General features: G+C 47.4%; 1 protein-coding gene across 1 annotated transcript; it reads right to left on the bottom strand.

The window, feature by feature from the left end:
- Window positions 1–697: 697 nt before the first annotated feature.
- LOC120497752 (alpha-2-macroglobulin-like protein 1) lies at window positions 698–23644 on the bottom strand. The gene is made up of 36 exons (XM_039699639.1): window positions 23598–23644; window positions 22162–22345; window positions 21046–21208; window positions 20650–20702; window positions 19774–19791; window positions 19103–19262; window positions 18409–18493; window positions 17502–17616; window positions 17056–17170; window positions 16546–16655; window positions 15843–16010; window positions 15297–15527; window positions 14836–14899; window positions 13959–14104; window positions 12837–12986; window positions 12359–12475; window positions 11660–11824; window positions 11132–11241; window positions 9655–9880; window positions 9027–9153; window positions 8620–8741; window positions 8082–8136; window positions 7321–7404; window positions 6765–6941; window positions 6538–6619; window positions 6032–6188; window positions 5760–5834; window positions 4463–4633; window positions 3618–3827; window positions 3220–3435; window positions 2636–2760; window positions 2182–2272; window positions 1658–1726; window positions 1336–1438; window positions 1211–1252; window positions 698–843 (listed from the first exon to the last, which is right to left on the bottom strand). The coding sequence occupies exons 1-35, from the start codon at window positions 23642–23644 to the stop codon at window positions 1212–1214; spliced, it is 4332 nt and encodes a 1443-aa protein (XP_039555573.1). The 3' UTR covers window positions 698–843; window position 1211.
- Window positions 23645–24510: the final 866 nt, after the last annotated feature.

Genomic DNA, 24510 nt, shown 5'->3' with positions numbered 1-24510 from the left:
TTTTAAAAAGTGGTGATAGATGTTGAATTTTCACATACTCTTTGGCTGCTGAATTGCCTGTCCAGCTCTTTGTAATGTGGCAAAGACCCTGCTCACTTTCCTCGTTCATGAGCAGGGCGTTCAGCCCCAGGGCACCACCCCTTCCTGACAACTCATGTTTGACTTGTCCTGCACAAGATCCAGCTCCACAGGAGGTACAGAAACTGAAATCACTTCCTTTCTGCTTTCTATGCCAGAAGGACAGAGTCAGTCTGTGAGATACACAGCAGGGTAGATTTACATCCACACAAAGTGTACCAGCAGCCAAAACCTTATGGCTCAGCTACATCTGTGTGCAGGAGATGATGCCCAGTGGAATCAGTCTCCATGCAGGACTAGAGTCCTGACCCCATACTGATGGCTGCACAACACTGCTGGAGGAAATGAATGCCAGTGACACAGCTGAGATAAAGAGTTTGCTTCTGTTCACTCTTCCCAGGTAAACACTGTCACAGAGTCCAAACACACATCACAGTAGACAGATTTATGATTTGTATTTTATTTTTATTCTTTTTGCAAGCAAGAAAATCCCTGGATTAAAACAATCAGAATTAATCAGACACCTCAAAAATTTTCACCAGGTAATGGCTGTCAGAATGAGCAGCATAGGTAAGGCTGGAGTTAGTCCTGAAATCGAACCTGAGATGTGTCCCAGCACCAAAATCCCAAGCATGAGATGTGACTTTCTAGGCGTCTCATTATACCAGGAGCAATAATGCAGCAGCCCCACTGTCCTAAGGCATCTTGGACTAGTGGGATCCCTGTGAGCTGAAGCAGTGGGCAGTAAGGAAGGAGTCCAAGTCCCTGGAGAAATGAGAGCAGAAGAGAGAATAAGCCAGAGAGCAAATAATATGACCCAAATTATTAACTTTGGCATGCTAACAGTTAGGGAGCACAGGCTCTCACTAAGGACTCTAAAGGAAAGAGTTTTTTTGTTTGATCCACTATCTTTGTTTTACTTCAGCTCCTCCCCAGAAAGAGAAACTCTCCATACCCAAATATAATAAGTTGAAATTAGTACAATGAATTCTGCTTAGAGAGTTTCAGATACAGTCCAGATGAAGGGAACATGCTGAATCAGAGATACACAGGGCTCCAATGGGACACAGAGAAGTGGATGGGGTGCAGAAGAAGGTCTGTACAGAGGGCTGAGGAGGGGATTTGCACCTACCTCAGATGCAGAAGACATTATAGTCAGCCAGGGCCTGCTCCTCTGCAACAGACCAGGAGAGATCTAAGTTATCCTTGCACAGAGCCAAGTGCAGACACCCAGGCACCCCATGGTTCCACACTGACCTGGGCTGTAGTAGTCATAGACCCTGACATGGCCTGGCTTCAGGTTGGTCACCTCAATCTCCTGCTCCAGATGGAGGATATATGTGTCAGAGATATGGCTCAGCTGAGGAAGAAAATAAATTACAGTTCACTTACAAGCTGTTCTTTTTATTCCTCGCCTAAATTTGATCCTACTACTGACAATAACAACTGTGTAGACTCAAACACTGGACTTCAAGATGAATCTTGAGTATCCTGATCTGCTAGCCCCAGTTCTGGATTCTCCCAAAAACTCTGGCAGTGCCCTCCACTCCTTCAGCTTCTGCAGCAGCATAGACATTACCTTGTCCAAGTAGATGGCAACACCTCCTTGTATTTTCTCAGTTCTTCTCACAGAGTGTCCATGCTGCAGCTAGGACAGGAGAGAGGAGAAAACAATTTAGTTACATCATTTGAAAGTGTGAGACATCCCAACAAGGTTTATCTAAGTTTGAGTTGGCAGATGCTCATTCACTCACTTCCAAATGTATTTTCGACTCTTATAGCTTCATGCTGATCTCCCTGCAGGGCCACTCAGCTCCTGCAAACCCCAAGGACAAGAGCCTAGGGTACTTAGCTGACAGGGGTATGCTAAGCTGATTGGGTCAGAAGTATCACCATCCTCAAGGCCCGTAGAAACAGCCAACAGTATGTGTCCAAGTTTGTTGTTGGCAGAGGGGAAGGGATGGTGAGATTGCTCAAAGAAGAGACAGGCAACACCTTCCTATATAACCTTCCCATGCAACCTTCCCATACAGCCTTCCCCTCTCCTTGGACACACATGGTCCCACTGACACCACATCCCCACCCTGATTCCACACTTCTTACAGACAGCCCGGATCCTGGAGCCAGGGCAAATCCAGTCAGTAAGGACACCTCCAGAATCACCATGTTGGAAGTGGATTTCTTCCCATTGTACCTGGGGGAGAAGATTAGAAAGAGAGTCTCTGGGGGAGAACATTAAAAAGAGAATCTCTCCCAGCTTTCCCTTCCCTTTACCACACAGAGTCCCTGTGTGCAGTGCCCTGAACCAGGCAGCCCAGCCAGGGCTGGGGCCAGGGCAGCCACTGCTCCCTCTCACAGGGTGCACGGATGGCTGCACTGCTCTGAGCATCCCCAGTCTCAGCTGACTACTGCACACCTCTCTCCAGCAAGAGCCAAGGCTCTCCATCTGGTCCTCCTGCTGAAACTGCCTGGTGCCTCCACTCAGCCAAGAAGCACTCTCAGCTCTCCAGCCATGCCCAGCTTTCCTTCCCAAGTGGGATGAGATCTTTAAAGTCACCTGACATCAACATGGACAGTAACAGAGTGGGCATTGTCCTTGGTGCAATTGACCGGCTCAGTTTTCACTTGCAGGGCAAAGGATGTTGAGTCTTGTGGTGAAGGCGTGTTGTACCTCAGCACCATCTGCAGGGAGAGACAAAAAGACAGACTAAGACATTGATAATTAACTTGATATCATCTATAACACCTTTTTTTTTCCACTGGCTACTTGACTCCTTGAGATTGAACCCGAGACAGTGAATGGATAAATTATATGCAGTAAGCACACTCGTCCCAGTACCCAAAATAAAGGTCACTCCGAGTGGAAACCTTCCATGGGCTCCTTCTCAAACTTTCAGCTGAGACTGTGCAAATCATGCACACAGCAGTAGGACCACTATAAAGCATTTTCATCTTCCAGTACTCCTGAAAGCCATGGAAGCATCATGATCCTCATAATTGGGCAGGTTCTGTCTGTTTCCTCATACACATAGGTTTATTGCATTGGCACGAGGCATTTCCTTCCACAGAGCTGCAGCAGAGTTTTGGTTTTGACAAGATGAGTAGATGAGGGTGGTCACGGCAGGGTCTGTGGGAACCTACCCGAGTAAAGACACAGCAGCTGCCGTGGGCCTGCACCAAGAACTTGCCCGGGACCTCTGTCAGTGCCGCCTCCTGCACCAGCAGCCGGTTCTGGTAGGACACTTGGAACTTCTTCCCAAAGCCTCCATGAGATCTCACCCTCACCTCTGCATTCCCCTGTGTGCTGTGTGTCAGCGCTGCATACTTGGCCAATGCCTGCAAGGCCACCACTGTGTCCTGAAAAGGAAAACATGATTACATTTGCATCTCTGACATCCAGAGACACTTGAAATCAGCATCCTGAGGACCTCCATATCCAAGGGCTCCTTTGCCCAAAGCATTTACACTTGCATACAGTGTGTGCATATCTTGCAGAGGTTCTTTCTCAAGAAACATTCCCTTCCCTAGCCATGAGTTACCTGTGTTGAGGCAAAGCCTCCATAGGCATTCTGCTGTCTTGTGAGCCAGGCCACGATGCCCGAGGCTGTGGTGAGGTCAGACTCTGTGACATTTGGCTTGGAGAGCAGGGCGAGGAGGACGTAGGCTGTCAACTCCACGTCCACAGGCACTGGCTGTGACCAAGGGCTGGTACTGGTTCTGGGCTTGGATGATGTCTGACTCCAGTGGATCTGCCCATCTGGGAAAGGAAAGTAGTAGAGGGAATCTTGAGGAATGTCAGGGAAGAACTCCTGTGGCCTAGCCTCCTAGACGCAGTGTCTTGTGTCTGCAGAGACCATTGGGTAAACACCTTTTGTTTGGGTCATCACATCACCAGGGCAGCTAAAAACCAATGCATTTTGCAATACCTAAAACTCCATATTCCACACCAAGGTGACATGCAAAAACTAATATGCCAATAATCTGTATATGCATTACCTCCCAGATGTCCAATTCTGTTTGCCAGGTCCACTAACAACCTGGTACTAGCCAGCTGTCCAGTGGCCAGCCCTGAGGGTCAGGGACTAACAAGACATGGAGCAGCTTGCTTTCCTCTCTGGCATTTTGCAATCCTGCAAAATAATTCCCAAGTCTCCCAAACCCCAGCCTCCACTTCAGGTACCAGAAAAAGGCAGGAGATCTGAAGGAAATCTGCACCCACACCACAGTGCCGGCAGCACATGGCATGAGCTCATTCGGTGCATTCCCAAAAACTCTCTTTAGTGAAGGACCTAGAGGGTGAGGCTGTGGTCCTTCCAGGCTGCCCCTTACCGAGGGCTCAGAAAGGTCACCTGTCCCTTCTCTGACGTTCCCCTGGCACCAAGACCCCTGTACCTGCTCTGATTGCCTTTTGGGCAAGCACATCGAGGAGCTCCTGGGTGCGCTGGGAGTCCTTAGCCAGGGCGAAGGTGTAGGCCAGCAGGGCCTGGGTGTAAGCGCTGGCAGCCTTGGGGAGGGCAGGAGCGATGCAGCCCAGAGCCCTGCGCACCACCGTGCTCTGCAGGAGAGAGGGACATGCTGCTGGTCACACACAAACCCCCAGCAGCCAGGCAGACTCTGGGACACAAGCAGGAGCATGCACAGGTTTCTGTGCCAGAAAGCACCCAGTTCATTCGCTCCGGTGACTCTGTGCCCACACCTGCACTCTCTCTACCAGCAGTAGCAGTGTCTTCAGCCCTTGCTGAAAGGTGCTTTATAGACCTCCCCCCTGAGCTGGTTTTGGGCTTCAGCAGTGCTCTCCCAATGAAATGAACACCTTTCCTGAGGGAGTAACACCACCATGTCTTACTTTCCCAGTCGAAAGACAACAGCAGCAAAACCGCACAACTGCTAATGCGTACACACAGCCTGCTGAGCAGGGTGACTGTGTTTAATTCATCTTCACAGCGAATAATTGTACTTATGGTGAAAAAGGGTGACCTGAAGGACATTTATTGCCAGAAAGAAGGTTAATTTCCATCTGCCTTCCTTTTTCTTGCCTAGGCCCGCTGTTTTCCATTCCATTGAAAAGCATTGTTTTTTCACTTATTTTTCTGCTTTCCAGAGCTTCACTTCTCAATGTCTACAATTGTGTTTCTCCATCAAGTTAATTGGTTTTTTGTTTGCCTGTACCACAGCCTAGTAACTAGCTACAATCCTTAGCGCTTGTAAGAGCTCCCTCCTATTGTCATTACTTAAGCATGCAGCTCCAGCTGCCCTACAGCACTCCTTTCCCAGACTTCTGCTTTATTTGTGAAGCTAAACCCTATTAGGAGTTACATTATGTGTATTTACTTGACTGTGGGAGCAGCTCCACCCACCTCATAAACAGCCTTCAGCTGGGTAGGACCAGCAAGGGGAAGGGAGGTGGGGGAATGAACAGCTCATTCCTGGGAAATGGCCAGCATGGTATCTAGCGATGAAGTCCAGTGGTTCCCAGTAGTTTAACCTCACCTTCTCCCTGCCTGGGATGTCCTCCTCAAAGGGAGAGTTTTTCCTGAGAAGCTGTAAAATCTTCCTCACCCACTGAATTATTTTGCCCACAAATCCCTCCAAGGTGCTCTGTTGCCTGCCCCAGTGTTACCACTAAACACTTAAGATTCAGATCTTAAGGCAAGAGCATGGCAAAGAATCCCAGTATTTACCTCTGGTGTTACTCCTGCCTCCAAGTATGCAGCAGTGATGTAGGCAGCCAAGGGGACTTCCCCATCTACAGCTCCCTAAAAAAAGCATAGACATCCAAAAAGCTGGGAAAATTAACAGGCAAATACTGAAGCTTTTCAGGAGAGGTCTCATGTATCTCTGGCTTACTCCCGCTCAAGAAAGCAGTACAACACAGGCAAGTGAATTTAAACAGTTACCAGCAGACTTGGCAAGAACTGCTTGGTGCTGTCCTTCAAGGTGCACTGGCTCCTACCTTCATGAATGTGTGGAAAAGTTGTCCCACATTTTTGAAGCAACCACTGGGAAGTTGGTGGAACTCCAGCCAGGTTAGAGTAGCTTGGATAATCCGGTTGTCCAGGTAAATATATGGCTTGGCTTGGACAAAGCATTTAACCACAAATGCAGTCAGCCTGATCGAGGAGAACAGAAAAATAGGCATGAAAGAAGCAAGAGAGAATCAGAGAGAGGTGGAGCGCATGAAATAGCAGGAAGAACAAGTGGAAAGAAAGAATCTAAGAAGAAGTTAAGGAAAAAAGTGGGAGTTTGAAACTGGTGGATCTCTCTTTACCTATTGTGCTATTTCTAATACGCTGGTTCAAGATCAGTTCATCCCCGGGACTGAGGTGCCCTAGTACACAAAGCTTCTAGAACCCTTTGGATCCAATAGGACAGCAAGGATTTCATGCTGGAAGCAGAAAGCTGCCTACCTTCTAGCTGTCAGAGAGCAGGTAGACAGCAGGGAGAGAACCCAGGGCTTACCAAGTGTTACCATACTCATCCTTGGTACCAAATTCACTGTAGGAGCCATCAGGGTGCTGATATTGCAGCTGTATCTGGTACCCTGGGAAGCAGGATAGGACATGAGTGCTCCCAGTGGTATTTGCAATGAAGTCACTGTGCAGGAATGGGGTGGCTGAGTGCTCCAGGTGGAAGGGGAGTAGGAACCCGGGGAAGGCAGAGGAGCACGGTGGCTCTGTTGCACTCACCATTGCGCAGGAATCCAGCTGCCCTGTCCCTGATCTCAGGGCTCAGCTGCCTCGTCTTCTCCAGGTACTGCAGCATATAGACAACAGGGGCAAACAGCACCATGTTCTGCTCCCCACAGCCGTGGGGCAGCTGCACCAGGTGGTCCAGGTTCTGCAGTGCCATCCCCATGAGGTCCCCTGAGACAAAACATAAGCACCCTGAGCACCTCCTAGGCAGTAAGATTCACCTCCTCCTACCTATGACCATTCCCAGCAGTGCACCAAGCCAGGTGGGCCCAGCACAGCAGGGTGGGGACACCTCTGTCCAGCCACCTTATCAATTCCACCGTGCCTCTCATATGAGCTGTACACATTCCCATCCTGGCAGGGAAGCTCATCAACACAACACTCTCTCCCTTGCTACATGTTTTAGGTTATCAGTAATCGGGAATGAGAAGAACATGGCAGTGGAACCTTGGAAACCTCAGAAGTGGTGTGTAGGGGAATTTGGGCTTTCCTTGGACTAAACTCAGAGATATGGGATTTGCAAGGCTACTACCATAGCTTAACTCCTTACCAGTGACTGAGACGGTGGCTCTGACTGAACCTTCAACCACATTTAGAGGCAACACCAGGGAAACAGACTCCTCTGCTGGATTGCCTGACACCAGTCAGAAGAAAAAGAAAGAGATTCTGATGATAAAAGCCTTCAAAACCACAGAAACTGTTCAAGACTGTTCTGTCATAACTTCCCATTTTCCTCTCACAGAGGCTGTAAATCACTTCCAAAATCCATGTCCCATTCCACCCTTAACTTCCTCCATCCACCTCATGGTAACTGTGCTGTCCTAGCACACCTCTTTATAAAGAGGTTGAGAGGATTTTCTCCTGGAAACCCACAGGGGTCAAAGCCACCTGGTTTTCTCTACAGCAGTTATTCCATCCCATTTAAGATTTCAGCTGCAGGCTTGTCTTCTCAATGCTCCTCATGCTCTCAAAATCAGCTGATGGCCCCATCATATGCCATAAAATTCAAGACAGGAACAGCCGTCCTAAGCCATGACCTCCAGCCTCACCATGTTCAGTAGTGTGGTTTTATTTCCACAGGTGAAAAAGACCTCAAGCTGTCATATTAGTGCCAGGGATGCTAATGGTTAAAGAGCAGACCTCCCATGACCCAGTCTAGGAGAAAGCCCTAGCTGGCACCACAATTAGAGTACAATTCTGTAACTTCATCATGCAGACAGAAAAAATAGTTCAACCAGTGGAAATACCCAGAAGGTGGTTAGGCAGGAAGAGTGTGATGAACAGGGTGAAAGTAGAAAGCAATCCATCTACCTTTTTCGGGACACAGGATGGAGCTGTGAGCCTTTTCTACCAACACTCCCTCTGGCTGTTGGAGCACATAAAAGTAGAATTTTAATGAGCACCCAGGAGAGAAACAGGATTACAAGTGGATTAGAAGAAGGTATGTTCAGAATCCTGGTTAAGGGTGGACAGTCAGCTGCACTATCATCTCATCATCACACAAAAATAAAAACTACTTTCAACCATTTTCACTTCAGATCAGAAACCAGCATGCATTTTCAGAATATCCTGAATTCTAAATATCTGTGAAAATGGTGCTGTCAGATTCAGCAGAGAACTCAGGAGGCAAGGACATAAAGAAGTGTTTAAAGTTTCCCATGATATGAAGTGGAGGACATCCTTTACCTTCTACATCCATCAGCCCTCACGGCTTAGCCCAGCTCAGGCCCTGAGATGATAATTGCACATTTTGAATAACAAGGGGTAACTCCCAAAATTAGCACACACAAAATCTGGGAATTGCACAAAGCCTCCTTTGAGGCTTAGGCAACAGAACAGTTTGACTGACCCGGACTTGAATGAGTTTGGAGATCGTGTCTTTCTGTCCTTGTTTTGGGACAAATGGTATCTCCTCACCACAGGGCTCTTTGGAGGCCACAGCTTCTGTGCTGAGGGTGATGTTCACGAGCCCTGAAAATAACACACATTTAGGTGCATAAGACACTTCCTGAGGAAACATTTCCTGTTAATACAATAGACATCACCTGCTGATGACAAAAAATTTGATCAGAGCCCTATATGTTTCTGTACCTCCTAGCACAGGCTTGTGAGTAACCATAACCATAGGATAAGTGCAAATAAGTACTCTGGGTAACAGAGCAAACAGCTCCTCACTCTGTGCCAGCTCTTACAAAACTCCCCCACCTTGGTCCCGTCCCTTCCCAATTCTACCCCACACCTCCCTGTGCTTCTCACCCAGCTGCTCAGCTGTGACACTCCACTGAAAGGTCTTGGCTTCCCCAGCACATAAACAGCTACTGTAGACACAGCCTTTGCATGGCTTCAGCTGGAAGTGTGCAGACTCCTCCAGGCTCACTTGGATCTGAAGGAGCAGAAGGGATGGCAGTGGCAATAACTGAACACCAACAACACAAAAAGGAAGCCTGCAGAGGGTAGAAGCAGGGGCACAGCCTGAGAGGAATACACACCAATTGTTTGATTAGCCAGGGATCAGGCTCGGAAACCTAAAGTCCTGGCAACCTGGCCAGAGTTATCAAGGGCAACAAGTGTGTCTGTGTTTGTGCTTGGGATTGCCCCAACCCACGTGCAGGACCTTGCACTTGGCCTTGCTGGGCTTCATGGGGCTTGCACAGGCCCAACTCTCAAGCATGTCAAGGGTGATTCCTTATTTCTTTTTTTAAAAGTGGGGATAATGTTTTCCCTTTTCCAGTCAGAGGGAACGTCACTGAATTGCCATGACTTCCCAAAGGGGACTTGGAACTGGGTGATCTTTAAGGTCCTTTCCCCTGTGACTCTATGACCACAGGCCACAGGTGTCAGCCATGTCCTGCTTTCCTTGCAGAGACAATCAGGGCTCACCTACCCTCATGCATTGCTGCAGGTTGTTGGAGACTGTGGCCTTCAAGTGGAAGGTCTCACCCTGGACCACAGAAGATGGCACGGGCAGCTCCACAAGAAAGGGCTTGGAAACAATCAGCCGGGAGGCTGGAGCAAACCCGAAGCCGTTCCGTCCTGTGCAGAACATTCCTGCTTTCCATTCTGTGATGGCGTCAGGCACAGTGACAGTGACACTCTTGTTCCCACTGGGGCTGGAGAGAAGTGGACAGCAACAGAAGCATTAAATTGAATGATGCCACACCAGGTGACCTGCTCTGTGTTCTTCTCTGCAGAGCACCCATCCCCTCACCTCAGTCCAACCCCGACTGAACTTGCAGCCCTTGCAGGGTTACAAGTAAGTCCTTGTAGAAGTGGGGACCCCGCCTCAGGTGCTTATACCGACAGAACACTTGGGTCATTAGGGTACATGGCTGCAAGATGCCATCATTTACAGGCAGTACTTGCCCTTTGCACATCTAAAAATGTCTTACAGATGTCAGCAGTCTTATTTTTCTTGGCCTAGAAGTGGAGAACCAGAAACCAACAGAGCAACAGGACTAGCAGCAGTAGGGCTTAGCAGATGAGGTTGATCCAGCCATTCTCTGTCCTGTGAGACACTGACAGCTTAAAGTCCAGCACAAGGGCAGGGCAGAGACTTGTCCTGTGCACACATCACAACTTTTGAAAGGAGCAGACTGTTCTGCAGCTGCCACACAGCCAACACAAAAAGCAGGTATAGCTAAAGGTACTGGTATTATTCAGCTTATTTTACCATGTGTGTACAGAAAGGCAACCCACACAATACAGAAACTTTTGGTGGCTCAGGTCAGGTTGGTGAACAAGTCACAGAAGAAATATCTGTTGTGCTAGGGGTGAAGAGGTAGATGTATCTATAAGGACAGTGGAGGTGGGAGAGGGAAGATGTTGATGGGAAATATGCTCAGGATCTGGCCTGAACATATTTCAGTCTTCAGAGAACACACAAGAAAATCTTGAATTCTCAGATGAAAAATCTCGAAAAGCTCTCTCATCAGACCCTGTGTACACACTAAGCCTTTCTCACAGGACACAATTTCAGTCCTGTGAAGGACTTCTATGGACATCAGCTGCCCCTGGATACCAGGATATATCTGTGAACACATTTTGGGAAACGCAAGCCCACAGGACTACCAAAAGCAGATCATAGAAAACTAAGCTGGTTTGCTGCTCCTTGTGCCTTTCTATCTTCCTATGCCAGCTATCTCTCATGGATGACCAGCACTGCTAGTAGAGGAAAATGCATTTAATGAATACATCAGCTCCTCATACCTGTAGGCAATGAGCAGCCTACAGGTAAGAGCCCCATGATGTATGTTCTTAAGTGTCTTGCACAGCTGTCTATGATCTAAACTCAGCTGCATCTTCTGCCACTCCCAGCCACACAAAATGACCCAGACTAAACCCCCACTGCTCACTTTACTCACCCCACAGAATACAAATCCCACAGCCAGGTTTGGTGAAAATGCTTGTGTGCTTTCTCTTCAGCTGCAGAAAAAGGTGGAAACATAGTGGGCTGATAGGTTGATGTCAGATGCTCTGTTGGAAACAACAAAGACCTATAGTCACCACACGGTCCTCAGGTCCTGGTCAAGAGCAGAGGAGCTCCAGCACAGCTCAGGCTGCAGCAATTGCAGTCAGCTCTTGAAAAGCATGGCAACAGAAAAAAATATGCTGTCCCAAATTTGAAAATCCCTTCCCTCATTTCAAATGTCAGAGGTGCTTTGGACTTTACTTGCATGTGGAGGCACTGTGGGACATGCAACCTTTCCCTCACTCCACAGATAAAACCTGAGATCCAGACATCCCACTAACAGCCCTCACACAAGCACAACAGGTTTAGGAACAGGAAACCCTCTTTCTCCTCCATTTGCATTTACAGCAAGTGTTGCCTCTTGGCTCAAACCCAGGACTGCTTTCACATGAAAGACTAAGCCTCACATGTAAGAAGAAACAGCTGTCAAATGCTTACTGTTATACACTTTATGGGGCTGGGCAAACGTCAACATGGGCCTGGAAATAGACATTCCTCTTTCTCGCAGCATAGGTGACAATTGAGAGGTTGGGCATACTCTGGGTTTCTTGATATTGGTGTTAGACATAATTTTTAGCCCCATTTCCTGTTGGAAAAAATTAATTATCAGAAGATTGTCCTCTCCTCTCTGCCCTCTGCCCTTCCTGTCCCCTCATGCAGTGGGGCTTGGCTCTCCTCTGTATTCTCTTGCTTCATTTTAAGAAGGAATAATTCAGATTCCCAGCAATGGACAAACAAGGTCTTCTAAGGTAATTCATCTGGTCTGAGTCAGCCAAATTTATTCCTTTTAAAACATATGGTCATTTGGGTACTATGCCTCTCTGCCTGCAGGGTGCAATTGCTCATGCTATGAAGATTAAACAAATTGTGTGAAATCCAATTAAAGTAATGAATAATCCTTGGCATCCTGAGTCACACAACCCAAGTGTGGCAACCACACAATGATTTTTCTTTATACATTTCAAGTCACCTATTCAAATAACCAGTGAGTTACAAGGGCTTAAACTGCACCTGTTCACTGTCCTGTCTGCAGCAGCACCCCTTGGATACTGGTAAAGTCAGGGGCCACGTTTCCCTCAGTTCATGAATTATCTCAACCCACCAAATCAACCATTTTTACCCTGAATGCTGTAAACACATCAGGCTCATCAGAATTTGGGAACCCACACGAACGATCATCTTCAGACACTTGGCGAGGATACCTGGCATTATAAACAGATGGGAACAGCCCATAGATCTGAGAAAGCAAGGGGGAAAAAAATCAATGCAAATTAAACCTGGCATTCTCTTCCCCTCTCACATCCAAGGCCTGTTTGAGTTGCTTCTGGCTACTATACATGAACATATGCCAGAAAGACCAGGATCGCTGTCACTCTTCCTGGGCTCTCTGACAGTGCCAGCACAGAAGCTGTTTTACCACTGAGTGATGCTCAACATCCTCCTTAATCCATAATCCCTACCCATCCACACTGGGAGCGCTGCTGATCCCTCCAGGCCGTGCTTTCAGTTGCCTGGAGTAAAGTTCTGCACAGGTGCAGTGGCCTCCCTCCCGTCTGGTGTCAGGAGAGAAGGGAAAAAGTCAGAGCAGGCTCGCTCACCAAGTGGCTGCTCAGTTCTTTTCCTGGCTTCATCCAAAAGGCACTCGGATCCACAGCCCAGACAGCACACATGGAGCCAGGAGCTGCCTGCAGGCGGAGGCCAACCTGTGAGCCAGGAAGAGTCTCTGGCGTGGAGAAGCTCAGCTCCACCTGGACAGGAAGAATGCAGGCAATGCCTGAGTAACATCTCTAAGGGTGGCCACCCTACCACTTCCCAAGCAGGCAAGGGACCTACCTGCATGAAGAGAGTTTCCAATGACCTGCCTTGGACAGAAAACAAAGGAACCTCCCAAAGACCCCCAGGAGGTATTTAAAAAAGACCACATTGAGATTCTAACAGGAATGATGCCAGAGGGGTAGCCATCAGTGTGCACGTGGAGACATTCCTGTATCAGAACACAGACCTCTCTTCTTTACCCAGCAAACCAGCCAGCCACGGTCACACACCTCACAGCTTTCTTATGAAGCCCCTTCTTCTGGGGCCCCAGATCAAAAATAATGTAGACCTTATCTCCAGGCTCTTTGTGGGATTTGCCTCAGTTTCCTGAAACTCTTCCTGTTCTTGCTTGAATCTGACTGTCTATGGCAGACAAGCAGCTGTGGAGCTGTGCAGCAGGGGTAATGCCCTCTCAGAAATTCACCTCTGCAGTGCAAGACACAGCCAAGAAAGCAGAATGCCAAGGATATCACAATGATCAGATGCACTCAGCCCTTTGTGGATGGCCAGTAAAATCCACTTCTTCCATCATCCACTTTCAGATGCCATCCCAATACCACATACTAGCAATTCTAATTGCTGCAGCAGCAGAGCAGCCCTGAGCTCTTCTGAGAACCACACAAATGATCTGTGCTGGGCTGGATTATCTATGATCCTGCCAGGCTGCAGTTGCCTATGGAGACAGACAGCAGCTCTCTGCCTTTCCCAAGCATTGCAGCAGCCCCCACAATACTGAGCACACACTTTCTCCAAACATCACAGCACACCTCACCAGTCACAAACCGCAGTTTGTGTGACAGCATCACACACAGTGTCAGCCACACACAGCAACACAGCTCTCCTTTCATTGCAGCAGACACATCCCTGCTCACACATTTAGTCATAGCCTCAGACACAAACCCTACCTTGTTTCTGAAACACGTGGAGACACTGAAGATGGCAGAATCAGCAATGATTTTTCCATTAGGGAAGATGACATAAACAACAAGTCTGGGAGCTGGGGCATAGGTCAAGCTGAATGTAAGAGGGATGGAGAAGGAGCTTTCCAGCACTAGATGGAGAAGAGAGGAAATAAGAGGAATTAGACTGGTAGTGAAAATAGAGTATGATCAGCTTTGCCATTCTGTGTGTGCCTGCTTAAATCTTTTCCTCATTTATTGAAGTCTTTCAAGACCAAAGAGATTTCTAGAGACTGCTAAAACAATCAGCACATCTCTGGATCTGGTATTCAAGGCCAGCAAAAGACTTTTCTGTTTATTGCCTTGGGGACATGAGACTACTTTGGAGTTCAAGCTTGGCTCCACAAAGAGTGAGATTCTCAGATATTTTTCAAAGCCTCCTCTCACCCAACATCTCCCATCCCATCACCAACAAAGAGGTGACCTTATCCCAAAATACTTATAATTCAGGAATCAAAAAACAGAATGAGAGATAGGAAACAGTGGGTCAACAGACATCAAAATTATAAGATGTGGCATCCTAATGACCCAGATTATTTGGAGACACAGTTGTTATGGAGGGTAAGACTGCAGGGTAAGCAGCAGCAAAAGGAGACTTGAAGAAAACAGAGGATGAGCCTATGGGCTAGGAAATGCTGAGTATTCTTCTCTTGGTACAAAGCAGGAGGGCAAAGGGAGCATGAAATCTGAAAGGCACAGTGCTCTGACACAGCACACAAGTGGAGGCTACACTGAAGGGAGGCTTACACCACTTGTCCAAGTAAGAGGGGATGCTGCATATCACTGAGTGCTTGCTAGAAATTACACTGGGGAGTGCACTTACTTTTTGGCAGCCCAACCCAAACAGTCTGCTGACCTGCATGGACTATGCCTCTTTTGCCTGTGACCTAGAGGAGAACACAGAAAGGGATGGTCATATAGTCACATAGACTTTGAGATCACTAAGAATCCCTGAAATTAAATTGGGAGATTAAATGGGGGTTGGGGGAGGAATATTAGCTTTATTTGCTCTCAGCTAGTAAAGAGAGCTCAGAGATGAAGTGGCGGCGAGGACAGGTAAGGCCAATACCTGCCCTGCACCTGTGCAGAGCCTGAAAGAAAGGTTCTGCCTTTATTGCTGTTAGTGCAGTACCAGGATCAAAACCAGGATCCAGTTCCATGATGACTGGAGGAACTCCCTGTCCTGGCCTGAGCCAAGATTATCAAACATCAGGCTTGAACCTTTAAGAGATCCTGATCTTGGCCCTTCAGCTGTCACCCACTAGTGCTTTCCCAGAAACTCACAAAGTAGGAGAAGATGACACGCTTGGGCCCATGTTCCAGGTCTTCCTCATAAATTTTGAAGTCCACCTGGACAGACTGTGTTTTACCACAGGGCATTGTCTCTGGCACACGGATGATAGAGAGGAAGCTCCTGCTGGTACTGTAGAATGGATGTATGAAATAAGAGGCTCGCTGGTAACTCAAGTCAGCTGTCTCAGGCTCTCTGTCGGAATCTTGAGGCAGGACACTTGCCTGGTGAGATTAAAAAACCAAGCCAGTTAGTTTCTCTAGTTAAACAAGTCAGCTACAAATCACCTTGGTAAGATGATCTGAGCAATGCCAATGACAAGTCTGTCTGTGGAGAACTCATGAGGAAAGCAACGAGGTCCTGGAGAATAAGCTCTCAGTGGGAGAGCCAAGATCTCAGCCAAGATCTAGAACATGCTGAGGTGTTTCAGGTATGAGTTACTCTCCTGCAGGAAGGAACAAGGAAGATGTCTGTGGGGCAGTAAATAGCTCTGACATGCACACATACCCCTGCCACATGACACAGCCTTCCTCACTTACCTCCAGGGAGGCCAAGGTGCTGTTCCAGTCAGAGGTGTCCAGGCTAAATGAAGTTGTTCCAGAGTCCCCAGTGATGTACTTCTGCCTAAATTGCTGCTCAGCACAGTTTACTACAAGGAGGACTTCTTTGTTCTTCAGTGCTTTGCCTTGGTAATCAATTACTTTAATCTGAGAATATCATAGGGAGCAAGAGAAGTGCAGAAGAATCTAATTAGCAGACAGAATCTCTGGTTACCCCAAGTCAGAAGCAATTTTTCCAAAGACAGCAAATCACTCTTTCAGTCACTAATAATTTTATCAACATTGCCACTGCTCCTGTCATACTACCACTTGCACTACCATGTTCATTCACAGAATCACAGAATGGGTAAGGTTGGAAGGCATCACAGTGGGTCATCTGGTCCAACCTCCAATGCTCTCCACTCCTTCACAGCAGAAGACTTCCTGGCTGCTGAAACTCCAGATGTTTGGGCTTGCACCCCACATATTAAAGCCCATAGCTGCTCCCCGCCATGGGTTATTTGGTAAATGGCAGTCTTGGGTGTTACTCTGACACTGGACAATTCCAGAGTTTTGTTTCTGGGAGTCATTTGTGCCCTCCCAAGCTCCTGGCTAGAGATGGGGTCAGAAAAGACAGTAAGTAAAGGTTACTGTGAAACATTGCTCACACTCTCCCCTTCAAAGAAGTGAAACTGGGAATTACCTTTCCTCTGTACATCTGTCCAGGGTGATAGTAAGAGTTCACATCATGAAACAAGGCTATCCCGCCAATCCTGGAGATAAGTAATTTGTGGGAAGCATTGACCTGTATTTCTGAATGAAAGCAGCAAGACAGAAACTTGAGAGAGGGAACAAGAAAGCCAAGCACTCCTCAGCAATTTCCTGGAGAGTCACCCATTGGTAATATGGATGGATATGTTCAGCTGCACACACATTTCACATCCCAGTGGTGATCTGCCCAAGATTCTGTGTACCTGGTCTTTCTCCCATTTATCTTCTAGCTTTTAGAGAGCCTCACCACCTGACACTACACTCAGAGTGAGTGTGTCACATCATCAAGAGCTGCTCTGTCTCTATCCATGAGGTAACATAGCAGGCCCCAGTGGGCTCAGAAAGTTCAGGTCCCTTGCTAGCCTGAAAGTCTCCAGTGCTTTTGGTCAGATTTGCACATCTTCACCTGCCTCCTCCCAGGTACCAGAAATTCCAGAGTTACCTGTGGCATCCTCCACCAGCGAGGCCTCTGCAACTATGCTGTTCTGATAGTACCGAAAGTCTCGGCTGAAGGAGGACAGGCTCACGTTTGTGAAGAAGCAACCTGCCTCATCTGTCTGAAAGTACAGGGGAGAGAAACAAGGTCTGAGAGAGGCACTTGGGTTAGAAGTTATGGAAGTGGCAGAGGAGCAGCAGCATGAAACCCCTGCTGTCAGAGTGCTTTTCCTTTTGGCATTGCAGCCCAGGATGTGGAGCAGGCATGTGATGACGCCCAGTCACAATTATCAGGCACAGCTGCTGATTGTGCACTAGCAGCAGTGGCCAAGCAGCCAAAACAATGGGTTAACATCGCTGTTACTTCAGTTAAAGGATCCAGCAGCCTTGTGTTACCCTGAGGCTGAGCACAAATGCCCCTGAACATGGCTCAGCTCTTCCTAAGCATCTCACCTGGTTGCTGAATTTGTAACAGAGATTGGGTTTGGAAGCACTGGGCAGGAACGGGGCTATCTTCTGACAAACGCTGGCATGAATCACCCCCTGGACGCTTTTCCCACGAGTGTATCTGTTTGGGGGAGCAGGGAAAGGAAGACACAGTCACACACAGTGGGAGAACACATGGCCTGCTTTGCATAGCCCCCAGAGACCATTCACTGCCAGATACTCACACTATAGTACAAGCCATACAGCAGGCCCAGGAGTCCTGACCCAGCAAGCAGGCCAGGACAGGGCTGTGCAGTGATCGGAGATCAAGGGCTTTGTGATATAATTAGCACTGAACTAAATTATTTGGGGTAACTAGCATGTTGTAGGTGCTGACTGCACTATATCAGCATCACCTGCAATAACCCCAGGATGTGCTGAAGGCATTCATCATCTTATGACCAGAAACACGGGTAATTAAGAAAGTGCCTTCTATTAAAAAAATCACCTTTGCACAGGGCTAACTGTAGCATTGTCCTTAGATCATACCTGGGGCAATTTTTGCCTCCCTTTAGTTTCCACTTGAGCATAATCTGGAAAAGCTTCCCATCATTTCCCATGAGTTTGTTCTTCAGGGAGATGAACACCACATATCTGCCATGTCCTGTCCCACAACCTGTTGCTTGTAAAAGGGTAGGCTGTTCCCCAGGTATTGGAGATTTGTGTTTTTAGAAAAGAGGCATTAGAGTATCAGAATGATAGTTACAGGAATGTTTTCTGTTGCCACAGGGTGCAAACAGCTGCCATGGAATATTCTGGCTTTCTGTGACTGAAGTGTAGTAGAGTTGCCCTTAGCTCCTCATGGTTACCCATCCAGCTTGTGCACATCAGGCCAGAAATGAGCACAGGGCCATCCCTCCAATCAGATCCTCACCTGCCACATATCCGGAGTGGGAAGGTTGTCTCTAGCGAATAAATCTGATTTGGCGCCTCAAAGATCACTTCAAATTTTGGCAGCACTGGAAGGGAGAAACAGAGAACTGTAGGAAACGCAGCCCAGGGACAGCCTTCACAAAGAATTAACATGGAGGCAGACTGTGGTGGAATAATCAATTACTTGATTATAAACAGGAGGAGGGAGGTGGTGGGACTGGGAAAGGAAAGATTTTCCATGTATCTTTAACAGATTTGTGTGTAGGCTCTGGATGATTTGCTTCTTCCTAAACTAAAACCAAAAATGCCCATGACCCTGGTACTTCTGACAGCTGTTTTCACTGAGAGAAGGCTGGCCTCCCAATACAGTTGATTAGGGAATGAAAGTGAAGTGAGAGGCCACTGGACTTCATAATCTCTGGAAAAGTCCATCCTAAATTGCTTTGTTTTATCTGACTCCAAGATCCATAGGAATCAGCTGTGTCAAAAGCCATGCACAACACTCCTCCCACACGCTAAGCCAAGGTCCTGAAGCAGTCTCCTCTCCTGAGCCTCAGCTCAGACTCTTCTCTATGACAGATGCTACCATTTTCCCATTTGTTCCTAGGATGGTTATCAAGGAATAAACCCCCTGTTTCCTGGACCAGGAGTGCAAGGTCCTGTCAGCAGCTCAGCCAAACCCCGCGTGCTCATACCACGCTCTTTAACGGAGAAGCTGCCGTAGGCTCTGGCGCTGGTGACGTTGATGACATACGTTCCCAGCAGGGGCTCATCACTCAGCTGGAAGGACAGGTCTGCAATGCCATCCTGAGGGACCACGTTCTGCCACTGCTCTATCTGGTTGTTCTTAGGGTCCTGCACCCAAAAGAAAGAGGGAGTTGTTCCAGCATCGCATTGATCCACATCCCATAGAGACTGAGATTCAGGATTTCAGTGTTGTAGACTAACAGGTTCTATAGCTAAGGAAATGAGGTTTGGTGTAGACTGATCAGGAAATTTTGAAAACATGATAATGCTCAGATTCTGCTCTCAGCATCTGAGCCTCCTTCTACACTTATTTAAACTATGTTTTTAAGCAAAGATTCTTTGCAGTTCTAACATAAGCATCTAAGTTTTCTATTTATTGTTTTGCAAGTCTAGAACAACAGATTTCTACTGAAGTGCCTGGAAGCATAACCTCAAAGAAGTGCATAAAAAATAAGCTGAAAGATGTATGTTAGTTTAAAAATTTAACATACAACAACAACAAAAATGATCTACTATTCCACTCAGAGGTCTGTAAAATCTACCAGAAACTGAATATGTACAGCACAGTGAAATGACTGCCATCACCATTACTCTAACATGAGATTTCAGCATCACTCACCAGGAGAAACAGGGAAATCTGGAGAGGAAAAAATGCAAAAAACATTAGAAGAGAGAAACACATACCAGAAACATACACAAGGTACTTCAGACTCAGAAGGATGTGCAACTGGTGATTTGGAAATTTAACAGCACTGACAACAATATAAAGTAAAACAAATGCCTCCAAAAAGGAGAAATACCAGGCGGATTCATTACAGTAAGGTCTGAAGAAAGGGAAAGGAAAAACTAATCTGGAGTACTTAGTCCTTACTAATGATTTCCTGACAGAAAAACTCAGAAGTCACTACCCAGACAAACCTAGTTCTGGTTCAGATGTGGTCTTAAGAGGGTTACAGAGGTATAGGATCACATAATTTGGAATAACTGTCTGGAGGCCACCTAATCCAACATCCTGCTGAAACATGTCTTTCTGAGCAGATTGCTCATAGCCTTCTCAGCAGGGTTCTGAACATCTCCAATGATGAAAATGTATTTTCTGGACACATTTCCACATTGTTGCAATCAAAACTTTGTCCTAAAAATGTCTAAGCAGCACTTCCCACATTCCAACTTGTAGGGTGCAGATTAAAAGCACCTTTCCCCACAAGAAGGAAAACCTGATTTACAATCTGTTCACTCCCCCTGTGACACCATGACATCAGGAATCAATATGTCCCATACTTGCAGCTGCATGACTATTCTACCAAGATGAGCAAGAGACATGCACACCTCTGCCATCCTCCTGGCAGCTGCTATTGCCCTCTGCACATTCATAAAACCTGCCAGGGGTGAATGTGGAAAAGTTGGAGCTTTGGCAGATGAGCAGGGTGGAAGGGAGGTAGGATCCATGTATGGTACAAGGCAGCCTCTTCCATAGCCCCCAGGACTCACTTACCGAATCGTTGAGTGCAAGGAATTCCTCATCCAGAGTCACAATGCGAAATTTCACTGAAGACAAGAAAATCAGGGAATATATTATCAGATGTCAATTTTTCCCTACAGACCTCTGTTCCATGTGCTTCCCCAGCTCCTGTCTCCATTCTAGACACACTTGTGGTAACATCTGTCATGAACATTCCCACATGGAAGGTACCATGGACATGGTTATCATTATCTGCTGCCTCCTGCAACTCCACAGTCATCACAAACCAGACATTACAAACACTGAAAACACCACTCAGCAAGAGATGTGGTCTCAGAGCCTTCTACTAGGGCTGTTCATGCACTGCTTTCCACATGGTGCAACCAGCAAAAAGCCTGGGACCCTCAGCTGATCCCATTTGCATCTCACCTGTCTGCCCTGGTTCATAGATGGGCTTTTCTGTTTGGATGATGGTGCCATTCCTGGACTTGCAGATCAGGACCTTTTTCTGCTCCTCAATATTGACCCCATCTCCTGTGATGGTCAGTTTTACAGTGGCAACCTCCTCTGTGCCATCAGCTGGAGGGGCAACCTGTACAGACAGAGAGGAGGTAATCTTCTGGCAGTAAAGACGAACAACTAACTGGTTCCCTCTCACTGTTCCAGGAGGGAACAATCAGCAACAACCCCTGAAACTAGATCACATCCAGATCTCACTCACTCCTACATAAACAGCAGCAGGCCCTGCATGCCTTGGAATCTGTCCTTTTTCCCACTGGTGACAAGCAAGCACCTGACACTTTGGAGTCTTCAGACTCATTCAGGAAGATAGGAAGGTGAGTGATGGTAGCAGAGAATCAAAATAAAGAGATCAAGCAGTTGCACAGCCTCAAATGCTAGGCTTTCAGAACTACCCAGCACTTACAAGCAAGAAATCCAAAGTAAAAAAACACAGCCAGAAAGACTCTGGACACCAAAGACCCCAGCAGCCTCAGCACAGAACATACAGTATAATAGAAGGGATATTGCTTAGATATGTCTGCCTTATCCCAGACATTTGCTAAGTTCTCACCAACAATAAATAACCTCTAAGATGCTGTTTAGAAAAACAAGCATATTCATTTCCATCCAACTAGTCTTCAGTAGCTCCCAAGAGCTGAGTTGCTGCCTGACTTCAGGTACTACAGAAACTGCTGCAAGACACCATTTCCCCAGGCTTTAGCTGTGAACCTGCACAAGTCCTTCAGAAAGAGCTGAAGCTGCTTCACCTGGTCTGTAATGGAGGAGAAGGACACAGGTAGTATCCAGAACTCTGGCAGATTTTAACAAATGTAAATTTCATTTCAAAATTAGATTCAGAAAGGATATTCAGTGCTAACCAACAGGCTGTGTTGGGCTGTGCATCCCTGGACACCACCTATTCCCTTCCTGAAAGGCTCACACCAAGACAAAGCAGACCCCACCCATGTCACCCCTGGTTAGGGAGCAACACAAGCAATTTCCTGAAAAGAAAATCAGTGATGGCATTTGTCTAGGGTGGCTCACCCAGAACTTAGTGCACAGGAAAGTCTTCTTCTTCTGGATGGTTTCTTGCATTAAGAGCTCCCATCCTGCCAAGCGCTCCAAGGCCAGATTCACTTGAACTTTTGCTTCATGACAGGTGATGTGTAGGCAGGCAACCTGGGTGGATGGGTACTGGAGAGCTGCAGGGATCACCACCAGGTAATGTCTGTGGTGGGGGAAGACAGCAGAGGTGGTATCAGTTTGAGGTCTCAAGAGGTGTAAGAAAGTTGCCCTGCTGTGGCCTACTACTGCAGAATCCCTCAGCAATGTGCCATGGCTTCCATCAACATTCAAAAGCAACAGTGAGCCCAGCAAAGTTATTGCTTCCCTAAAACTTGAGAAATAGTTTCTGCTTGATTAGCTTAAGTACAGCCCTATAATATATTTCAAACCCCTTATTCCAGTAATCTTCTGAACTCTCCAAAAACATCCCATGCAGTCTTCAGAAGAGGTGGTTTCATAACCTTGCAGTGTAGACACCAATTATTTTATCTGCATTGCGACTGCAGAGCAAACATCTCTGGGCCTAAGGTCTGACCTGGAAGACCCCCGGAAATCTTGTATTGACCTGCAGGAGTCAAACTAAGGCATGGGAGGCAAGGTGTGTGACTCAGCTACTCCTTGGGGTAACCTGACAGAGCAGGAAGCATGAGAGCTGATGGCATGGGATGTGGTCCATCTAGCTAGAATGATGAAAGAGACTGAAAGAGGAGTTCAGCATCACTCACAGTTGGTGAGAAGCAGCTGCAGCATGGAACAGAAGGCTCAGGAGGATGGGTATCCTCATCCTGGGGGTTCTTGCTGCCCAGTCTCAAATGGCTCTCCTCCTCTGAAATCTCTGAGGCTGTCTATAAGGGGGGAAATTTCTAGCACAGCCTAAATGAAGAGGTGGGATGTGGGGAGGAGCCAGCCTCTCCCCACCTCTCCCTCTCTCCTGAGATTCCACACAGCACCTGTAAGGATAAGTGCCCTGTGCCAAGTGCCCCTTAGCCAATAGCAGCCATGTTGGCTGCCAGCCACCAGTTCAGAACATCCCCTCCTGCAAGGCTGCCATGGAGACACCTGACCAAATGGACCTCTCACGGCAAAAAAACAGTGAGAACTTTGCTGACCAGTGACCCAGGCCAGGTCCTGATCACTTGTCACTTGCATCCCTTTGTTTCAGCTGGAGATGGATTGCTGCTGTGCAGTTTACAGCAAGAGCTGCCCCCTGCACACAGCAGTGTCCTCACTGGGGACAGAACTCAGGAGCTCTGATGTGGGGGGTGTGGATCTCCTCAGGCTGTCTGGCTCGAGAATGGAGTGAATCCTTCCGTGTGCATAAGGAAGCAGCACTGCCATCAGCCAGCAACCACTAATGAGCTAATGACTTTGCCTTTTCCTTCCCTGCACACCACGGGGAAAATGGAAACAAATACTGGTCCACAGAGGCCTCCACCAGCGCCTTGCAACACTCATTAGCCATGGCACCATCTGCAAGGAGGGGGCCTCAGGAACAGCTTCCAGTTCTACATTATTCTGGGTCTGAAAGGTCTGGCATCCAGGGATACAGACTTTTGGTTCTGCTTCTCAACATGAGGGTTGGGTTAAAACTCACAAATTAAATATGTGGGACATTTTGTAAGCACTGATGGCAGCCTGTACAGCAGGTAGTCAATTGTCCTGGTTAAACAGTTTGGCCTCCAGAAAAGCACAGTCATCACATAAAGTGCCTGCTGTGAGCAGTCCACAAACTACATCTGAGCCTTGTGTGAGACAGCATTAGTTAGTCTGAGCTGAGATGTACAAGGGACTGTCCTAATAATACAGACAGCTACAGTTCTGTGCCTGGAAATACTTCCCAGGACTGTTTAAGAGTGCCAATGCAGCCTAAGCTTTTCATACCTGTGTCCCAATGTGATGTTACTCAAGCAATCTGTTGGGATCTCTTCACCTGGCAAAAAAAGCAGGATGCACAGAAATGTTCAGCTAACTCAGGAGCCCTGCTCCCAAGGCTCTCCACAGTCTGTTCCCAGATGGAGTTGGGAAGGCTGACGTGCATCATGAGAGCTGCACATTATGTACAGGACGTTAGTGCTAGCTGGTATTGCCTTTTTCTCAAGTGAACATCTCACTGTTCAGTCGATTGAGATAACTGGCCAGAGGCTGATAGAAGTCAACTCTGAGTTGGTCTAAATCACTGTTAGCCTCCTTGGCAAGGGAGACTAGACACTTTTTTTTTATGAACACATTCTCCTCATTCTTGTCTCTTTGTGTCCTTCTCAAAGAAAGAGGTCACACTATTGAGAGTGGATGAATGTCCAGAATGTCACACAATAGGTCAGATTGGAA

Source organism: Passer montanus, unplaced genomic scaffold (assembly GCF_014805655.1).
Source record: "Passer montanus isolate IOZ18808 unplaced genomic scaffold, ASM1480565v1 scaffold137, whole genome shotgun sequence".
Classification (NCBI taxonomy): domain Eukaryota; kingdom Metazoa; phylum Chordata; class Aves; order Passeriformes; family Passeridae; genus Passer; species Passer montanus.
This window is presented reverse-complemented; position numbering and strand designations above follow the sequence as displayed.

Coding starts and splice junctions, on each gene's coding strand:
- LOC120497752 (XM_039699639.1), bottom strand. CDS start 23,644: ATGGCTAATGAGTGTTGCAAGGCGCTGGTGGAGGCCTCTGTGGACCA. Junction 11,242..11,659: donor ACAGTAAGCATTTGACAGCT/GTTTCTTCTTAC, acceptor TTTCCAACAGAG/CATCTGACATCAACCTATCA. Junction 1,727..2,181: donor CTCCAGGATCCGGGCTGTCT/GTAAGAAGTGTG, acceptor CTCCTGTCCTAG/CTGCAGCATGGACACTCTGT.